Source organism: Sceloporus occidentalis, unplaced genomic scaffold (assembly GCF_023333645.1).
Source record: "Sceloporus occidentalis isolate IW3139 unplaced genomic scaffold, rSceOcc1.0.p SCAF_167, whole genome shotgun sequence".
Taxonomy (NCBI): Eukaryota; Metazoa; Chordata; class Lepidosauria; order Squamata; family Phrynosomatidae; genus Sceloporus; species Sceloporus occidentalis.
Window position 1 is genome coordinate 397,542 of NW_028317147.1, and position 19,848 is coordinate 417,389.

The 19,848-nt window shown below is 41.6% G+C and overlaps 1 protein-coding gene across 1 annotated transcript in view; it reads left to right on the top strand.

Moving 5' to 3' along the window:
- Positions 1–9,439: 9,439 nt before the first annotated feature.
- Positions 9,440–19,848, top strand: part of LOC149279402 (E3 ubiquitin-protein ligase MARCHF1-like) — a 94,226-nt gene continuing 83,817 nt past the window's right edge. The window contains exon 1 of the mRNA XM_089501222.1: positions 9,440–9,538. Within this exon, the coding sequence (XP_089357348.1) occupies positions 9,440–9,538 (99 nt within the window). The remainder of the gene's footprint in view (positions 9,539–19,848) is intronic.

Sequence of the window (19,848 nt, forward strand, 5' to 3'; positions counted from 1 at the left end):
TGAATGACCAACATAACATATATAATGTCCCAACTATCACTTCTCTTACTCTTCTTTTCTGCGGCCACCAGCAAGGTCAGGTCAAAATTTTCACATTACATTATTATCCAATTATTATTTTGTTATATTATATATATCTGTATTTATATATATATATATATATATATATATATATATATATATATTCACAATTTATTACTTTTATTTGTCCATTTTCTCTATTTTATTTCTTTCTTATATATTTTTCCTATATATTTGGTCTCTATTCCATTCATTATTATTTTGTTATATATATATTCAGAATTTATTACTTTAATTTGTCCATTTTCTCTATTTCTTCTTATATATTTTTCCTATATATCTGGTCTCCCTTAGTACAACTGGGTTTTGGCTGCTTACCTTGCCAGCTATTTGACTCCCTATTTAGGCCGTAATCGCGCCATTTAGCGTGTGGCCCTTCCTCCCTTCTTCCTCCCCAGTTTTATCCATTAGTTTTTCCCTTTCTTTTTTGGCCTTATCTCTCCCCTCCTCTCCCTCTCAGTTCTTACCTCGTCTGATGGTCCCTTGTCTTCTTCTGCTTCTTCCCTCCTCTTGTAATCTGTATTTAATTATTTATTTCCACAATCGCGTCTTTAATTATTTATTTCCATCGCATCTTTAATTATTTATTTTCGCGCGCTTTCTCTTCATGGAGTTCTCCTTTGTGCTCCATCAGTTAACCCTTTCCTTGCTGCAGCTGTTCCAGGCTGCCAGTCTTCTTATAAATAAACATGTATTCATATGTTTGGTCTCTGGACTTTTCTTCATTAGTTAGTTCTCTTGGTTTATTGTTTAATTATTTTTCTCTTATTCTCATCTTATTAAAAACACCATTTATCTACTCTGATTTGCTTCTACTCAGCCCATGCCACCTACTGGTCTAGTGGTTCAGTACTGTGTTTCTCAGAGATGAAGTTGCTGGTTCAATACCTAATGGAGCTAGATACTTAAAAAAAATAACTTATTTTATATTCAAACTATTTTATTTTACAATTGCTGAAAGCTTGTCCCCTGCTTCACACTGTCAATCAGCAGGGTGATCCATACAAAGTATCTTCATATACTACAATTGCTAAGGCTCGTCCCCCGCTTCATACTGTCAATGAGCGGGGTGATCCATACTAAACTACTTACGTATACTTATATTTATATATATATACACATATATTCTTGGACCTTGTCCCCATCTGTGTGATTTATCAAATATATATTGGGCCAGTCAGTATAGCCTTAACTGACCTCAGCCTCTACCGCCACCTTGTGGTTTTGTCGTTGTGCTTTGCACATTTATGATTTATTGCCTCAATTCTGGTGCCATCAACCATAACTCTGTTCTCTTACAGTTGTGAGACAGACATACTACTAAATATCATGGCAGATGATACCGGCACACCTTCGGCCGCAGATTTCGCTTCCTGGCTCTCTGCAGCCAAAGCCTCATTTGATACAGCCCTCCAACAGGCTTTAACCTTCATACCTCAGACTCCGGCTATTCCTCAGGCTTCTTCCTCCGGGGTACGCCGCAGAGACGAAGTTATCCTATCAGACCCTGATCCTGAAGGCTGTGCTCACAAGCGCCCTCGTAAAGGAGTCGTGTTTAGCACCAGTAAGGGGAAACATCGCGCTATACGCGCCCCAGTTGGCTCCACCCCAGAGCTCAGTGGGGTTAATCATAGTTCCTCATCTGAGGATGACGAGGCTGCTGGCTCCTATGCCCTAGTAGACGAGTGGCAAGGAGACCCACACGACTCTGAATCTGAATACGATGCCCCTAACCTCCCTACCTCTCGCATGTTCGGCGAGACAGCTCTCTCACCCAATACAGGCAATCCTAAGGTCACAGGAGACTCCGCCAACTTGGATGCTGCAGGCGAACTCTGGTTTGACCCAGAACTAATCCGACATCCTCGCTCCGCAGAATGGACGCCCCCGGAGCACATATCCAATTTCCTTGTGAAGTGGATTCGGAAGCCTGTGGAGAGGGAGGTACGAAATAAGCTTCGGGCGGAATGCCCAAGACCGATTTTTCCACACAAGGTGTTAAAGACACCTGAATTCGATCCCACTATGGCAACGTATATGGCCAAAACGGGTCGGGACCCTAAGAAAGGGGCAGAACGTGGATTAAAAGTGGCCCAAGACAAATTGTTGGACATTGCAGGTCCTCTGACACAACTATTTCTCATGGCTGACAAAGCAGTTATGTCAGGTACCCCGATGGATGCACCATTAGCCAGAGAATGGATACAACGGTGTGTTATCTTAGTGGGCAACGCCAACGTGGCTTTGTCCATGGAACATCGCCGTGCTGCCCTCCTTCGACTGGATCCACGCCTCATGGACCTCGGGAGCAAGGAAATGGGTCCTTCTGCAGAGGGCCTCCTCTTTGGTGATGCGTTCATTAAAGAGCTTAACAAACATGTCAATATTTTTACATCCTTCAATAAGGCTCAGACCTCCATCAGGAAGGCATTTTCATCGGGCCAACGTTTTTATGGCAGGGCTGGACGACCGAGGGGCCGGGCCGTCAGCCGTTCCACCACCAGAGGCTCCCGAGCTTTCTACCAGACTCCTCAACCCGCCTACCAAATACGGGCTCCTTTTCCATCATCCAGAGGCGCCTTCAGGAGAGATTTCACCAGTTCCTCCCGTGGATGAGCTTCTAAATGTAAGTCCTTTACTTTCAAATCTCTCTTTCCCCTTAAAGATTGCAGGCAGATTATCTCTCTTTTCCCACAACTGGCACCTCATTTCACAAGACCCATGGGTTCTTCAATCTGTCCTAGGTTTCATGATCGACTTTGTCATGCCGCCGGTCCAACTGTTTCTTCCCGAACCCCTCCGCCTTTCTCTCTCTCAACAGGCCCTAGTGGAGTCCGAATTGCAACTCCTCCTCCAGAAAGGCGCCATAGAACCCGTCACAGGCCATCCTTTGTCAGCAACATCTTCCTAGTCCGCAAAAAATCAGGAGAGTTCCGTCCAGTCATCAATTTAACGACCCTCAACGCATTTGTTTCATACCGGCACTTCAAGATGGAGGGCATCCATCTTCTCAGAGATCTTCTGTTAGAAGGAGACTGGCTCACGCGCCTGGACCTCAAGGACGCCTATCTGACGGTACCGATCCACAAAAGCCATCGCTAGTTCCTCCAATTCTTCTGGAACGACACTCTGTGGCAGTTCACCTGCCTCCTCTTCGGCCTCAGCTCCGCCCCGTGGTACTTCACCAAACTTATGAAACCCATCATGGCTTTCTTTCGATCCCACGGAATTCGATCAATCATCTATCTAGACGACATTCTCCTCTTCTCACAAGATCGATCCCTCGCTCTTCAACACACGGCGTTCGTCACCTCGTGGCTCCAAGCGTTGGGTTTTGTGATCAACAAAGAGAAGTCAGCGCTCATCCCAACTCAGGTGATCCAGTTCCTGGGATTCGAGATAGATTCCGTAGCGGCAGTTCTAAAGCTCCCGCTTTCAAAAATTAAAGCAATCAAGAAGGAGATTCGCAGAGTACTTCGCGTCAAGGCGATACCTCTTTGCATTTTGGCTCGCAATCCAGGAAATCTTCCCGGCACCACTCCATTACTGTGCTCTACAACACCTGAAGACAGAATATCTACGCCAATGTCCATCTTACGACCAGACGGTTGTCCTCTCAGCAGAGGTGAGGATAGAACTCTTGTGGTGGCTTCGTCACATGGAAGCCTGGAATGGTCAAGCTATCTTTGGTTCCTTACCAGACCTTGTACTGGAATCCGATGCCAGCACTCTCGGATGGGGTGCTGTCGGACCTACGGGAGCGACGGGGTCGCTGGTCAGCGGAGGAGAGACAAGTACATATAAACTGTCTGGAGCTGATCGCGGGCTCTTTCGCCATCAGGAGTTTGACTGCGGGTCGTTCCAATTGCTCCCTCCTACTTCGGATGGACAACATCTCAGCGGTGCAGTACATCAATCGACTAGGGGGCACCCGCTCTTGCATACTTACAGACCTTACCAAAGACCTTTACGATTATTGCTTGACCAATCACATCACCCTCAAGGCAGAGTACCTTCCGGGCAACGACAACATGGTAGCGGACTGGTTCTCCCACCACTGGAGAGACGTCAGCAACTGGAAGCTGGACAGTGGGGTGTATTCAACCTAAGGGGTCCGTTCATCTTGGATCTGTTTGCCTCCAGACTGAACGCTCAACTCCTGAACTTCTTCAGCTGGCTTGCAGACCCGGACTGTTCGGCAGTCGACGCCTTTCTTCAGGTTTGGCCCCCGACCGGATCATATGCTTCCCCCCCCTTTGCACTGATCCCAAGAACGCTTCACATGATTCGTCTGCAGGAGGAGTCAGTGATGCTCATCACCCCTTTTTGGCCGGCTCAACCCTGGTTCCCATCCCTTCTGGAGTTAGTGTCCCACTAACACTTCCGTCATTCCGTCACCTCCTCCTGGACCCCACCGGGCAGTGTCACCCGATCATTCTCCACCAACGTCTGGTTTTAATAGCCCCCAGTATATGTCGCGACTTTCAGAGGACGCTCGAACATTGTTACGAGATGCCCATGCCCCAGGCACCAGAAGGCATATGCCTGTGCATGGCGATCTTGGGTGTCTTGGTGTGTGGAACGGCAGGATGATCCGTTCTGCGCCTCTGTAGAGTCGGTCCTTAACTTTTTATCCCATCTTTTTTGTCAGGGGAAATCTTATCGAACCTTTAATGTTTTTCGCTCGGCTATTTCGGCCTCTCATGCCTTAGTCGAGGGTGTTCCTCTTGGCCGGCATCCTCTTGTTTGTCGTCTCATGTGCGGCGCCCGTCTCTCTCGCCCTCCGGCCCCTAGATACCCATATCTCTGGGATGTCCAGAAGGTGTTGGATTTTCTGGGCTCCTGGCCCGACAACCCTCTGTTATCTCGCAAACAACTGTCTGCCAAGCTCGTGCTGCTCCTCTGTCTCCTCTCCTTCCGTCGTGTCTCAGATGTCAGAGCGTTTGATGCTGATGCGGTTTCTTTCTCTCACGAGGGGGTAGTTTTTTCCATCTCTCGTCGTACCAAGACTTTCATTTCTCAAGTTTCTTACCCCTACTTTCCCTCCCATCCTCTTTTGTGTGTGGCTCCTTGTACTCAGCAGTACTTTTCGGCTACGGCTAGTCATCGTTCTTCGAGCTGTCGTCAACTCCTGTTGTCCTATGCCCCTCCCTTCTGACCTGTTTCTTCTCCTACTATCGCCAGGTGGGTGCGTTGGCTGTTACACCTGGCAGGCATTGATTCTAGGTTCAGGGCTCACTCTGTCAGGGGGGCAGCGGCCTCCGGTGCTATCTCACTTGGCGCCTCCTTGACTGATGTCTTACGATCGGCAGATTGGTCCAGAGCATCTACTTTTCGCACCTTTTACTTTTGTCCGGTTTCACATGCCGCGTCCACTTTAATTGAGCGTTAAAACTGCAAATTATGAAGCCTCCTGTCTTGTGGTAAAATGTGAGATTATTTTAGCCTCGGTGAAGGCATAATCTAAATTTTATTAAAGATAGGAGGCGAATAATTTCCCCCCCTCCCTTTCCCTGATATCTTTTCTGGGGTAACCTTTCTTCAGTCTATTTATTTCTGCTGTGTCAGGTTTTGGTCTTTTCTCTTACTCATTTTGGTGTTTTTCTGCCTATATTACATTGTTCTATTATTCGTGCGCTCCTACTGTATTGTTTACAACTGGTTATTTCTGCATTGTTGACAACTGATTATATGGTGCCTAGAGTTTCCGGCGGCTGTTTGGCTGTTCGTGTTCGGCTGCGGCTGATTCGTTGGATTTTCACGTTCCATTTGACTGTGGTTTTTGCATCAAAGAAGAGGAAGAGAAGTGACAGTTGGGACATTATATATGTTATGTTGGTCATTCATTGGCTATATTTCTTTGTTGTTTTGAGTTTTCTTTGCTGCTATTGGTGGTACAGTAAAGAAGGTTTATGCAAATTATGAAGCCTCCTGTCTTTAATAAAATTTAGATTATGCCTTCACCGAGGCTAAAATGATCTCAAATTAAAACCAACCCTGAAAATAATTGAATACCAATCACAGTATTTGATGGTGTCAAATTTGGGCATACTCCATATGTCGGGTTCTGGCCCCAAATCTTTTTGTTTAGAATAGGAACAAACCTTGCATTTTAAAGTATATGTAAAACACAGGCCACAGAGATTACTTTGACAGTATGTATTAAACATTGCAAATAAAATTGTGGCTTTTCTAAAAATAAAATTTGCTGAAATGTAAGAAGGTGGCTGAAGGAGGGGGACATGTGTGAGCTGCATGGATTATCACAGAGAGTAAATGTAAGTGAATGGTTTTAGATTGTGTGGGCATGTACGTTTAAATGTATGGCGTTTGGAGGGGCTGTATATGTATGCGTAAGTGTTTTATGTTAGAGTGCTGTGTGTATGTACAGTATATGTAAGTGTATGGTGGTAGAGTGGCTGTGTGTGTATGTATGTGTATGTTGTAAAAGTGTGTGTATGCATGTATGTAGAAGATGTTAGTGGGTATGATTTTATGGTGTTAGAGTGGCTATATGTTTGTATGTGATAGTGTAGAGCTGCCATTGACCATCATCATACCCTCAACATCCCATTTCATTCCAATACCCAACCACAATCGTTATTCCCCCAACCACCATATTCATACCCCGTCATCATATTCCTCCCCACCATCATTTATTTCCCCTACCATTATCATCCCATAATGCAAAAAATCAACCCCTCCATCTTCTTGCCCCCTAACATAACTCATCATCTCAATAACAATAATTTTAATTAATTCATACAATTTAACATATTTCTCCACTTACCTCCTTCCGAATATGACATCTTGTGGCTGCCCATCTCAGCACACCAATGAAGCCGCAGGAGCAAAATAGATTTTAGATGTGTAATTAGTTGGCGGGCCTCAAAAACAGTCCCAGGGGAGGCAGCCTCCCGGGAAATCTCCCAGTATCTCAGCAGTCCATTCTGGCCCTGATTCTCATAGATATCCATTCAAATTACATACATTGCCTACAAAATAATTATTTGATAATTTTCCAAATATTCTGTGTTTTGGTAACTTCAAATGTTGGGAGGCAATGCATTGGACCTCAAACAGCTTTTAATTCTATGTTTATATAGATGCTAACAATTATACCAAGTGGACATATTCTGACCTAGGCTAACAAGGCTTCTTCTTTATTGGTGCTCCACAGTTCTGGAGAACACAGATCTTCTGTGTAACTGTCCCTTTTACACTATAATATCCTGGTGCCCAGCTCAGAGGATGGTGGCACAGAAGTGAGTGTTGGGGATGGCTGGAGTGCTGCCCTTAGGTCAGGCCGTAAGTGACCCCCAGGCCAAATACACAACTTCAAATGTACACAATAATATACTTGAACTCCTTATATTTTCCTTGGGTCTATAGACCGATGAGCCATAACATTATGACCACCTGCCTAATATTGCGTAGGTCTCCCTTTTGCTGTCAAAAGAGCCCTGACACGTCGAGGCATGGACTCCACTAGACCTCGGGAGGTGTGCAGGCACCAAGATGTTAGCAGGTCCTTTAAGTCCTGTAAATTGCAAGGTGGGGCCTCCATGGATGCATCCTGGTGCCGTGTGTTCTCAAGGTATTTGACGCACATGCACCCGGCCATCCATGTGATGTAAAAGAAAACTTGATTCATCAGACAAGGTCACCTTCTCCCATTGAACCATGGTCTAGTTCCTTGTCTCACATGCCCATTGTAGGCGCTTTCAGCAATGGACAGGGGTCAGCATGGGTACCCTGACCGGTCTGCGGCTACGCAGCCCATACGCAACAAACTGTGATGCACTGTGTGTTATGACACCTTTCTATCAGAACCAGCATTAACTTTTTCAGCAATTTGAGCTACAGTAGCTCATCTGTTTGATTTGACCACACGGGCCAGCCTTCGCCCACCACATGCATCAATGAGCCTTGGGCACTCATGACCCTGTTGCCGGTTCACTGCTTTTCCTTCCTTGGACGACTTTTGATAGGTACTGACCACTGCAGACCCAGTTGTCCAGCCATCACAATTCGGCCCTCATCAAAGTCGCTTCTAATACTTCAACTTTGAGGACAAAATGTTCACTTGCTGCCTAATATGTCCCACCCACTCATAATGTTATGGCTGATCGGTGTATGTTGTAAATTAAACATCTATAATAGGGAGTACAAGCTATTAGGATTCATATGCTAATTGTTTAAACACATAGTAGTAAAAAGTCTAAATGATCTAAAGCAAAGAAGTCATAATAGATTGTTTAGAAAGACTAATCATTTGTTTTTAATATAATTAGAAATATTTTGGAAAAGTCTACTGCAGATGTATAGTTATGTTACAGGACAGTGTCATTTTGCTACGTTATGGGTGGTAATGACTTTAGAAATGAATAGTTTAATTTGTCGTCGTGATAACATTTAAGAATCAGGATTTTAGAGACCTCAATATTCTTCTTTTATAAAATGTAAATGAAGGTGAAGGCAGTCATTCGTCAGTATCACGTGTAAGCCACTCGCTGTATGTGTGTTTATCTGCTCTGTGCATGTGTTGCCTTTTCCTCCCAGTTCTGTGGGTGCCTGTTGATTGTGCCTGTATTGCAGCTGCTGGCTATGTGTAGCACATAATACAGCAAGTGGATGTGGCTTCTGTATCTGCTTCAGATTAGCAGATAGCTGGTTTCAGTGTGTGGGTTTGTTTTTTTTTTAAACACCTGATTCACTTGCTGCTGCTCCTTTACTTGTAGGCAGATCCTTTGACCTAAGCAGATTAGACGCACGAACGACACAGTGAGCTATCTGTGCTTTTCAAGGAAGAGACTTGGCTCAAAAATAGAACGCTAAGCTTTTCAGCCCTATTGCCTATTTACCTAGTCAGCACGATGCTCTGTCTCTGGGGGCTTAGTAGCCTCCCGAGGAATCAGCAGGGAAACAAAAGCAGAAGTGGCAGCCGATGAAAATGTGGAAGTCGGTGCCATTAGAGAAAGCGCTTGCTAATAATGGTCTGCGAGACCCAGGTTTTCTTCGTTTCCATGACAGCTATTAGCTACCATAGAAATTGAATTGCTCGCTGCTCCTGGGGGAGTGGAAAGGGTGTTCGAGTGACAGAGCCTATTACTCAGAACTTGTCGTGGTCGTCCTTTTGCAAAACTAACTGGATTATGAACAATTCCTTTTTTTTCTCTACAAATTTCTCTTTTTTTTTTTTTTACAGAAAATTCAGATTTCTTTAGAATTTTTGTTTTTATTTTGCCTTTGCATGTGTAACATTCAAGGATATGTGCTGTAATACAGGTGGGCTAAATAGTGGGAGTGAAAATTTAAGGCGTCCAATCAGGTATTGGTTACCTGCACCTCCAACACTATGCCATTGCAACAGATTTGTGTAGCCCCTGCTCGGGAGACTTCTAGCAATGGGAGAAGTTCAATAGGAAGAAGTAAAGACAAGACCAAAGAAGTTGAGGTAGGTAAAGGATTATTTTCTACTGCTAGAAAATAGTAATAACAACAACAACAACATAAAGTACTAAACAGCAATAATTAAATTAGTATCTACAGTTAATTGATAACACATGGAAAATGTTCCTTTGCTCCTGTGGTTACCATGTTCGATTCTATTTTTAGGCATTGATTAACATATTTGCATAAATTAAGTAAACACCTAATCTATTTTTTGTAATTGTTTTGGAAATGTGTTTTTATAAATTTAAAACAAACTACATATATTTTACCCATGGAACTGTGTTTTAGAATGATATATATGTATAAACACTTCTATTTGTATGCGTTGTATAAGTAATATTATAATCTATTTTTATAGTATTGGATATGTTTTTTTTTATTTTAATGATTACATTTATATATTACACCCATGTGATTTAGAAGAATATATGTATATAAAATTCTATTTTTATGCATTGATCAACATACTTGAATACATTATTAAGTAACTAATCAATCAGAACAATGTAGTTATATAAAATGGTTAACTGCAATTCTATAATTCTAAATCAAATTTCCTTTGGTAGAATATGTGAATATTACTGTCGTTGAATAAAGAAATTGTGAATATTAAAAGCTGCCAGTTAGTTTGACTTTAGGACATATTCTGCTTTATCATGTTGTATTGTTATTTGTTAGCAATTTTTCAGATTGCATTTTTGGAAGCAAATGTGATAAGTCTTATTTTTTTTCTGTATAGGTGACTAGTATGATTTAAAGTACAAACCTTTCATGTGACAATAGGTGGCCTTTTGTTGAGAAGAATGGGACAGTGCTAATTGAGAGAATGAGTCCTGTGATTTTAATTAGTGTGATTAGGAGGAGTATGAATAGCAATTTTAGTACTCAGAATAACAGCATGCGGTATCAATGGTTCATAGCATTAAAACAATATATGACCAATTAGAAGGCAGTAGAAAATGTGTTAATAACATGTTATTTTATTAGTTATTATGTTGTGTTCGATGGCTCAATGAACATCTTATGTAAATTTTCAAATATTTTTGGTTGATTTAATTTAATACATTGTTGATTATTAAGAAATCTCCTTTATTGTGGGCACTTTGTTATCCGTTAATAATGACCGCTAAATTCGTATAACTGAAGGCCAGGATTTTTTAAAGTCATGGGAAACTTGCCACCAGCAAGCATTAAGAGATTCTCTTGAGCGTAGCCATTAGTGCTTAAATTTGGTAAGACTACTAGGATCTTCACAAAAAGCAACTAACTGGTTTGAGGTTTGCCAAATTTGCCGATATACTTTGTGAACAAACTCTCCTGTTAGTGAGTGTTGCATTTGACAGGTTACAGATAATGTTATATTTTTACTGTTTGTGCAGATGTACCATAGGCAGGTTATTTAAGGGCAATGTGTTAAGTAGTGTTATTATTACAAAGATACATATTCTAAATACTAGGAATAATAATTAATAAATAACATGCCTAGAATAGCCAAGCATTACAATAGCCAATAAGTAATATCGAATATTGTATGTAGTGTAGTAGATAATAATGTGTAATATTCACATATAATTATATCTGTATCGTTATAACCAGCTGTTATAATTTCCACATTAGTGTGATTATATCAGAGCACAACTGTAATAATGTCTGATTACAGAATAGTGATGCATTGGGTAAGGACCATGCCTTAAAAAGCCTCACATATGCAATGCTGGATTTTATTACGACTTAAGAAACAATGGTACCCCTTTAGAATTTATAGAAAAAAATCAACTACATTTTTAAGTTAGATTGGAAGCTCCAAATCCATTTATACTTTGTTTTTCATATATTGTTTTAGTACTGCCAGAGGTTTATTTACCTTTGGTGCTACCCTAACCCTATCGTATCCAGGCCTAGGCTGACCCGGCAGTCATGGGATGTTATGGGTGAAATTGCTACATATGTTAATGCTAAGTATGTCCTGATTGTGCAAAGAAACCCTTTCCTCTATAAACTTTCCTTAGTATTTGTGTAATTAAGACTGAAGCATTCTTTCCCTCAAAAAAAATGAGGGTATTAAATTGGGCTACAATAACAGAGCTAGAACATATGGAAATGGCTACTATGCAACATTAGGTTATTTAAAAACTATAACTGTTTTAGTCTAGTCTAGCAAATAACAGACAAATACAAAAAGTCACTACAGCTGTTACATTGAGAAATGTACCCCATGTGCCCGGTAAGTGAGACACCCAGAGGGATCACATAAGAGTATATGTGTGTGTATGTATTTGTAAGTTTATGTAAGTGTAAGAGAATGTGTGTGTGAATGTATGTATATATTTAGTCTCTCTGTATGGCGATAGAGTCTTCATGTGTTAGAATATGGTGTTAGCATTTGTGAGAGGATAGTGTTACAATGTGTGTTAGTGGATGGTGTTAGTGTGAGTGTGTATCAGCATATGGTGTTCAAGCGTGTTATGTGTATAGTGCTAGAGTGTCAGGGCTAGAAATGTAATGGAGAGGAGGGAGCAAGATCGTGTGTGTACATAAGTGTATGATGTTATAGTGAGTGGGTGTTTGAGTGAGTTTCACTATTAATGTTACTTACTGGGGAGGGTGAACACATACTGAACCCTGATGCCATTTACCCTAGGCTCACTTCTGCTTCAGTATGATTCATAGCTCATTCTGATATTAGATGTGTGATCGTGTTAATTAGAGAAATATACTACTCACCGAAGCAGCCTTGAAAACCCAAAGATAGCAGGAAATTATTCTGTTCATAGAAAATCAAAATGTCAAATAGCAGCAAAAGCTATTTGCCATACAAATGTTTTAAATTTCATTATGGATATTCACGGGAAGGCAAACAAGGGTACTAACTTACTAAATGTAACTACTACACAGCTATTAACTATAAAAAGAAACTTTCTTTTATTTCTTATTCATACCTTGTAAGCTGACTGAAAAATGACCTTACGTCAGCAAACTAGTTCAGCTCACAAAATAATATAAGACTAGACACGTTTTAGTTAAATGTGATTTATTATGACAAACGATATCAAAAGAATTTACTCAGCGTCAGTTAGTTTAACAGAGAACGGTGTGTGTCACCATTTAAGAACTATTCGACCCATCTAGTCTCCCCAATTTCTGAATACTTTCCTTACTCCCTGGTCTTACCTTATATGTAACAGCCTTATGCATATCCCATGCAAGCTTAAACTCCTTCACTGTATGAACCTTCACCACTTCTGCTGGACAGCTATTCCATGCAACCACTACAATCTCAGTAAAGTGATATTTCCTGATATTACTTTGCCCCTCTACTTTAAGACTATATCCTCTTGGTGTGATAGTTTTTCTTCTTTTAGATATACTCATTTATTATGTTAATTCCCTTTATGTATTTAAATGTTTCTATCATCCCCCCTGTCATATCTTTCTTCCAAGCTACATGTTAAGATCCTTTAACCTTTGCTGGTACGTTTTTATCCTGCAATTCATGAACCATTTTAGTAGCCCTTCTCAGTTTCTCCCAAGTATCTATATCCTTCTGGAGATACGGTCTCCAGTACTGTACACAGAGGCGTATATAGGGTATGGCAGCCATGGCACGTGCCATGGGCGCCATCTCAAGGGGGGCGCCGGTGAGCGGCTTTTAAATGCCGCTCACCGGCATTTTTTTTTTAATTTTTTTTGATGCGGAGGAGAGAGAGAGGCGCCTAGCAACCGCTCGGCGCCCCTCATTCTCCTCCACGAGCCCTCTACCCCCGTCCCGGTGTCGGCATTTCATGCAGAGCTCTGCATGAAATACCGGCACCAGCGAGCGGCTTTTAAACACTGATGCGGAGGACAGAGAGAGGCGCCTAGCAACCGCTCGCCGCCCCTCGTTCTCCCCCGCATCAAAAAAAAAAGAAGACAGCGTTTAAAAGCCGCTCGCTGGTGCCCGCTGCTTCACTGCTGGGCGCCGAAATATGACGTCATATTACGGCGCTCAGCAGTGAAGTAGCGGGCACCAGCGAGCGGTGCAGGAAGACAGAAGCATCGTCCTCCCGTCGCTGGACTTCAAGGTGAGAGAAGGGGGGGGTGAGAGGGTTAAAAAGTGATAAGGGAGGGAGGGAGTTAAAGAGTGATGAGGGAGGGAGGGAGTTAAAAAGTGATGAGGGAGGGAGTTAAAAAGTGATGAGGGAGGGAGTTAAAAAGTGATGAGGGAGGGAGTTAAAAAGTGATGAGGAAGGGAGGGAGTTAAAAAGTGATGAGAGAGGGGGTTAAAAAGTGATGAGGGATGGAGGGAGGGAGTTAAAAAGTGATAAGGGATGGAGGGAGGGGGTTAAAAAGTGATAAGGGAGAGGGGGTAGATATAAGTAAAGAGTGTGCATTAATGTGTGGATGCATTGAGTGAATGAGGGAGAGCATTAGTTAATGTGTGGATGAGTTGTCTGAATTAAAGTGTGAATTAGTGAGTGACTGTAAAAGTGTTTGTGTATCATAGATGTATAATTGTGGAAGGGCAAAGATGGCACTAGCAGGAGGTTTGAGCCTTGGGGACCAAGATGGCACAGGCAGGGTGTATATGGGACAAAGATGGCACTGGCCGGACTGTTTGGGGACAAAGTTGACTTGTGCTGGGCTATTTGGCGACAAAGATTGCAAATTTTATGTGTGTAATCTGGGCGCTGGTCAGGTTCTATGTGGGCAGTGTGGACTCCAGGGCTGGCTTTGGGGTGTGCAACCTGTGATCTATGCCTGTAATTTAGGGGGTTTTAAATATACCTTTAATGCCGTGTTTTTATGTGAATTCCAATTGATCTTTACCTGCAAAGCTGGGTTTTTGTGTTATTCTGTAGATCCATATCTGCTATGCTATGTTTCCATACATTATTTATGTATACCTGCAAATACAGGGTTAATATGCCTTATTCAGTTGATCTATACCTGCGATGCTACGTTTCATATATTATTATTGAATACCTGCAAATACAGGACTTGTATGTCTGATTCTGTTTATTTGATATATACCTTCAGTGCTGAGATCACAAGTGAATTTCAATTGATCTGGGTTTGTGTGTTGATCTATACCCGCTATCGGCAGCAGGGACTAATATATATATATATATATATATATATATATATATATATATAATATATATATATATATATATATATATATATAGGCAGCAGGGGCTAGTAAATGGGTTTTAGATATTTGGACAGGGGCGCAATTTCAGTGCTTGCCATAGGCGCTATTTTCAGTAGATACGCCTCTGACTGTACACAATACTCCAAGTGAGGTCTCACCAGTGATCTGTACAACGGCATGAGCACTTCCCTCTTTCTACTGCTCTCTACCTATACAACCAGGTATTCTACTAGCATTATCTGCTGCTCTATTACATTGTCTACCTACCTTTAAGTCCTGTGAAATAATTACCCCTAAATCTCTTTCCTCAGATGTTGTGGTTAACAACTTGTGGGAAACCATTGTCAGTCTCAGCCAGCTCCCACAATGGAGAGTACAGAATGGATGGACACGGATACACAGACGTTCCAGGAGAGCTTTAAATTAATAACACATTTTTTATACTCTCTAAATAGGGAGGTAGTGGCACAGTCTTCTCTGGGTGGATAATGGTCCAATGGTCCCAGCAAACCCAGTGCTCAAATACTATCCAAATACTACTATGTCCATTAACAGTATGGCCGTGTGCCAAGGAAACTGTAAAGCAAAGAAAGACATAAGAAAGAACATAAAGAAGAAAGAACTGCAAAACAGCCATAGAAAAAAACAACTCCCACCACACACTTATGTTTGCTATACAGGAGTAGACATTGTATATGTTGTCTTTTAAATTTAGTTTTGGGTGTAATGTTACTAGGAGTATTGGTTGAGCTTGCCCCTTGATGTAGCTGCTGCCCGTCCTTCCCTGATGTTACTTAAAAGGACTGCTCGCAATTATTGGACTACCTCGCTCATGGTGCCCACCATCAGACTTGAAGAAAGGAGAGCTACAGGAGTTCTTCACCTCAACATTTCCTCTAACAGGTAGCATCAAAGCTGAAGTTGCTACAGGACTTTCTGAGAATCCTTAGAGACAACTTGCGAAAACCCCTAGCACTGTCAAGAACATTGGCCCAGAGCCACTAATTGAAAAAGGAACTTGGTGTCAGGGATTTGGACAAGTCAACAATGTAAAAAAACTAGCTGGGACTGGTGGCATACTATTTCAGGAACAGGCTTGGAGCTAGCCTGAAATTCACAAATGTTCAGTGTGGCATCGTTTCACCTGTCCCTGTGTCTGCAGAGCAACAGGATTTGCTTGCAACTCCAGCATAACCCACATTTTATTGAGCTTTCTTATGTAGAATTGATAGGTTCTTGTGCAGAAAAACGAAAATATTGCTCACAGAAATGGGATGCAAGAAATTGCATATATACAGTATATTGAAGATATTGGAATATGGATAGGCTTAGTCAAAGATGGCTGGAAGAGCAAGGTATTTGCAGAAAGGGCAAGAGCTAGTATCATTAATCTTCTGGAAATAAGTTCTCTGGGCAAGTACCAAATTTGGTTTATGGAAAAAAACAGACAGGCCCTACATATGTGCCTCAGTTACTTCTGGAGCCTTCTGAATTACTTATATACTTGGGATACATTTCTGTTAAGATACATGCACATGGTACCACAATTTACACTGTTCCATACCCCTTCATGATTCAGAAGCACCTTTGATGTTAATCCAGCCATTAGTACCATCTATGAGCATATTAACACAAGCAAATGGGATTCCATGTAATCATTGAAGTAGGCGAAAGGAAGGGTAGTTATATAGTTACACATACATCAGCTGAAGATGTGCTCTCTATACATCATAGAGAAAGGCTTTTAGATTCATTAACAGGTATCATCATCATTATTTGTTATTTTTGGTATTTTATTAAACTTGTTCAGTCTATCCATTCAGAGCTCTATAAAACATTATGATCCTGTTGTCATGAACCAAACTAATGTACGGATGCAAGGCAGGTTATTCATACAATTTTGATGAAACCTGAGTAGTACAATGACTGCTAATACTTTACTGGGGGTTATTCAATAATAGAGTTACAGTATTATACGTTTTCTCAGGTAACACGTTTTGTCTGCAGAAAACGTTGAACTGGACATAATGTAAATTTTATTGTTTTTTGGGATGACTGTCAAGAAACTACTTATTTTAGAATGTATAGCGCAGATTGTTTTTTTGTTTTTTTAGAGAAGACTATCCAAGACCAAAGCAGTTCCAGGAAATGCTAATTGGGATTTGTCCTTTGTAACACGTTGTTAAATTGATGAGTTCAAACTGCAATTCTCCTGCAAAATCAAATTTTACTTAATAAACCCCTTCGTGAACAAAATGAACCAGAATAAATAACAACTAGTCTTAGTCTGCTTACCCGTGCTATAAAATGCTCAAGAAATTACCTCCTTCTCTGCTTTTTAGCCAACTGTAGTTATTTTTAATGTACCAAAAATGGTGGTTGCATTTCTGAGAACCTTACAGGTTATTGGCAATGTGCTACAAACATTGTGTTTATTTTATAATCAATAAAACGATACCAAAAAGAACAAACTCCGTGCAAATCTAACTCAACTCTAGAAAACCTCAAAACATAAAATACAGCCACCTGATAAGAAAAAACAAATTAAATTAAACCTCAAAAGCATCATATTGGCAAACCTAAATATTACCTGTGTGATCATTCAGATTTGGAGTTTATAACATATGATTCACTTGGGGATAGTGTAGGTGTTTAGTTAAAAATAAATACAGTTAAATCTACAAACACACTGCTATTGAGTTATAAGCAGGAAACCATCAAGGACCCTTTCACACACACATTGTATATATGTTTTATGTGTGTATGTACCGTATTTGCTCGATTATAAGACGACCCTGATTATAAGACGACCCCCCAAAATCTGAATATTAACTTAGGAAAAAAAGAAAAAGCCTGAATATAAGACGAAGTTTTACCAGTAAATGTTAATTCATGTAAACTATTTTTTTAAATAAAAGCTATGATTGAGAAAAATATTTTTTTTGTTTTTATTTCCTTGTATTTTCCAACCTGTCCCCCAGTTACGCACATCTGCCCCCAGGCTTGCCACACCAATATGGCACTGCCCTTACAAAAAAAATACTGCAGTTTTTTGGACATGAAAAAACTGCAATACTGCACTTTTACTGCAGTATTACTGCACATTTACTGCAGTTTTACTGCATTTGTACTTCACTGTACTGCAGTTGTACTGCAGTTATTTTTGTACGGAAGTACAAATGCAATAAAGCTACAGTACTTTGAAATACAACTGTAGGTTTGCAGTATAAAAAAAAAGTGCAGTAATACTGCAGTAAAAGTGCAGTAAAAGTGCAGTATTGCAGTTTTTTCATGTCCAAAATACTGCAGTATTACTTCAGAAAAAACTGCAGTAATTTTTCGTAAGGGTGTGGCCAATGATATGCCTTTTAACCCTCTATATGCCACTATTCCCCATGGTATGCCTTTTGACCCCCTATGTGCCACTCTGCCTCCAGAAATGCCTTATACCCCTATATCCCATTCTGGCATTTAGGGGGTTAAAATGCATATTATGGGGCAGAGTGGCATATAGGGAGGTATAAGGCATTTCAGCAGAGTGCTCTATTAAATGCCCCCTTAACACCACTCTGCCTCCTGAAATGCCTTATACCTCCCTATATGCCACTCTTCCCCATAATATGCCTTTTAACCCCCTAAGTGCCAGAGTGGCATATAGGGGTATAAGGCATTCCAGAAATGCCCTATGCCCCCATTTAACATGCACACACACTTACCGGTGCTTCCAATTTCCTGCTGTATTGCCGGGGCAGCGGGTTGACGTCTCCTTCCGCAGCAGCCGGAAGGAGGTGGAGTTGGCAGCGGCGGTTTGTCTGCGTCCGTCGCGCATACCTTCCCCGGCTGTCAGAGATCAGAGAACTCTGATCTCTGACAGTCGGGGAAGGTATGCGCGACGGACGCAGACAACCCCCGCTGCTAGCCACACCTCCTTCCGGCTGCAGCGGACGTTGTCTACGCGGATCGCGTAGACGTCAACCCGCTGCCCCGGCAATACAGCAGGAAGCACCGGTAAGTGTGTGTGGGGGGGTGTTAAATGGGGGGGGGGGGGACAGGAGGATCCAGGTCCCCTGCAGCGGTGCGGGGGATCTGGATCTTAGTCTCATAATCAGACCTCTATTTGAGGTCTGATTAGAAGATGACCCCGATTAGAAGACGAGGGGTATTTTTCAGAGCATTTGCTCTGAAAAAAACCTCGTCTTATAATCGAGCAAATACGGTATATATAATATATATATATATATATATATATATATACAGACTATATGGACAAAAGTATTGGGACAAATGACCATTACACCAACAAATGTTTTTCTGACATTGCTTTCTAAATACATAGATGTTAATGTCTATTAAAGCTATAACAGCTTCCACTCATCTGGGAAGGCTTTCCGCAAGATTTTGGAGAGTTTCTGTTGGAATTCTTACCCATTCATCCAGTAGAGCATTTGTGAGGTCCTGGCTCGCAATCTCCATTCCAGTTCATCCCAAAGGCACCTATGCAAGCCAGTCATCATCCCTTGGAACTCTCAGAGTTTTGCCTGGAGACTCCATCAGAAGCACCGCTTCTCTGGTTCTCCACGTCGACACCCGGATCCTCTGCGTCCTACCCACAGACATCAGCGGGAACGCCTCTCAAAGGCCAGCAGGAATGCCCACCTACATCAGCAAGCAGCCCTGGCCACATCCTGTAAGGGTAAGCTCCAGATAGCTGGAGGCCACATGTCCGCAGGTATGCCAGTCTTCTACCTCAAACTCATCCAACCATGTCTTTATGGGACTTGCTTTGTGCATTGGGGCTCAGTCATGCTGGAATAGAAGAGGGCTTTACCCAAACTGTTTCCACAAAGTTGGAAGCATAGCATTGCCCAATGTCTAGGAATGTCCTCTTGAACTTATTACCACCTGCATTGGAATAATAATAATAGCACCAGGGAGCAATATGGAGTAGGAGTCCGACGAGCGCAGATCCAACAGTACCTGCTATTTATAATTATTAGCTTTTCTTATTGCTTTAGCATATATTTTAGGAATGATGTAAACATCATAGCAAAATACAGTTGCTGATATATTCCACTAAAAAGAAGGTGCATATAGAGTCACTTTTTGCTATGTTTCTAGGTGTAAATCAGTTGATGTTAAATAAATTAATTTGGATAATGACTGCAAAGGGTGACAGAGAG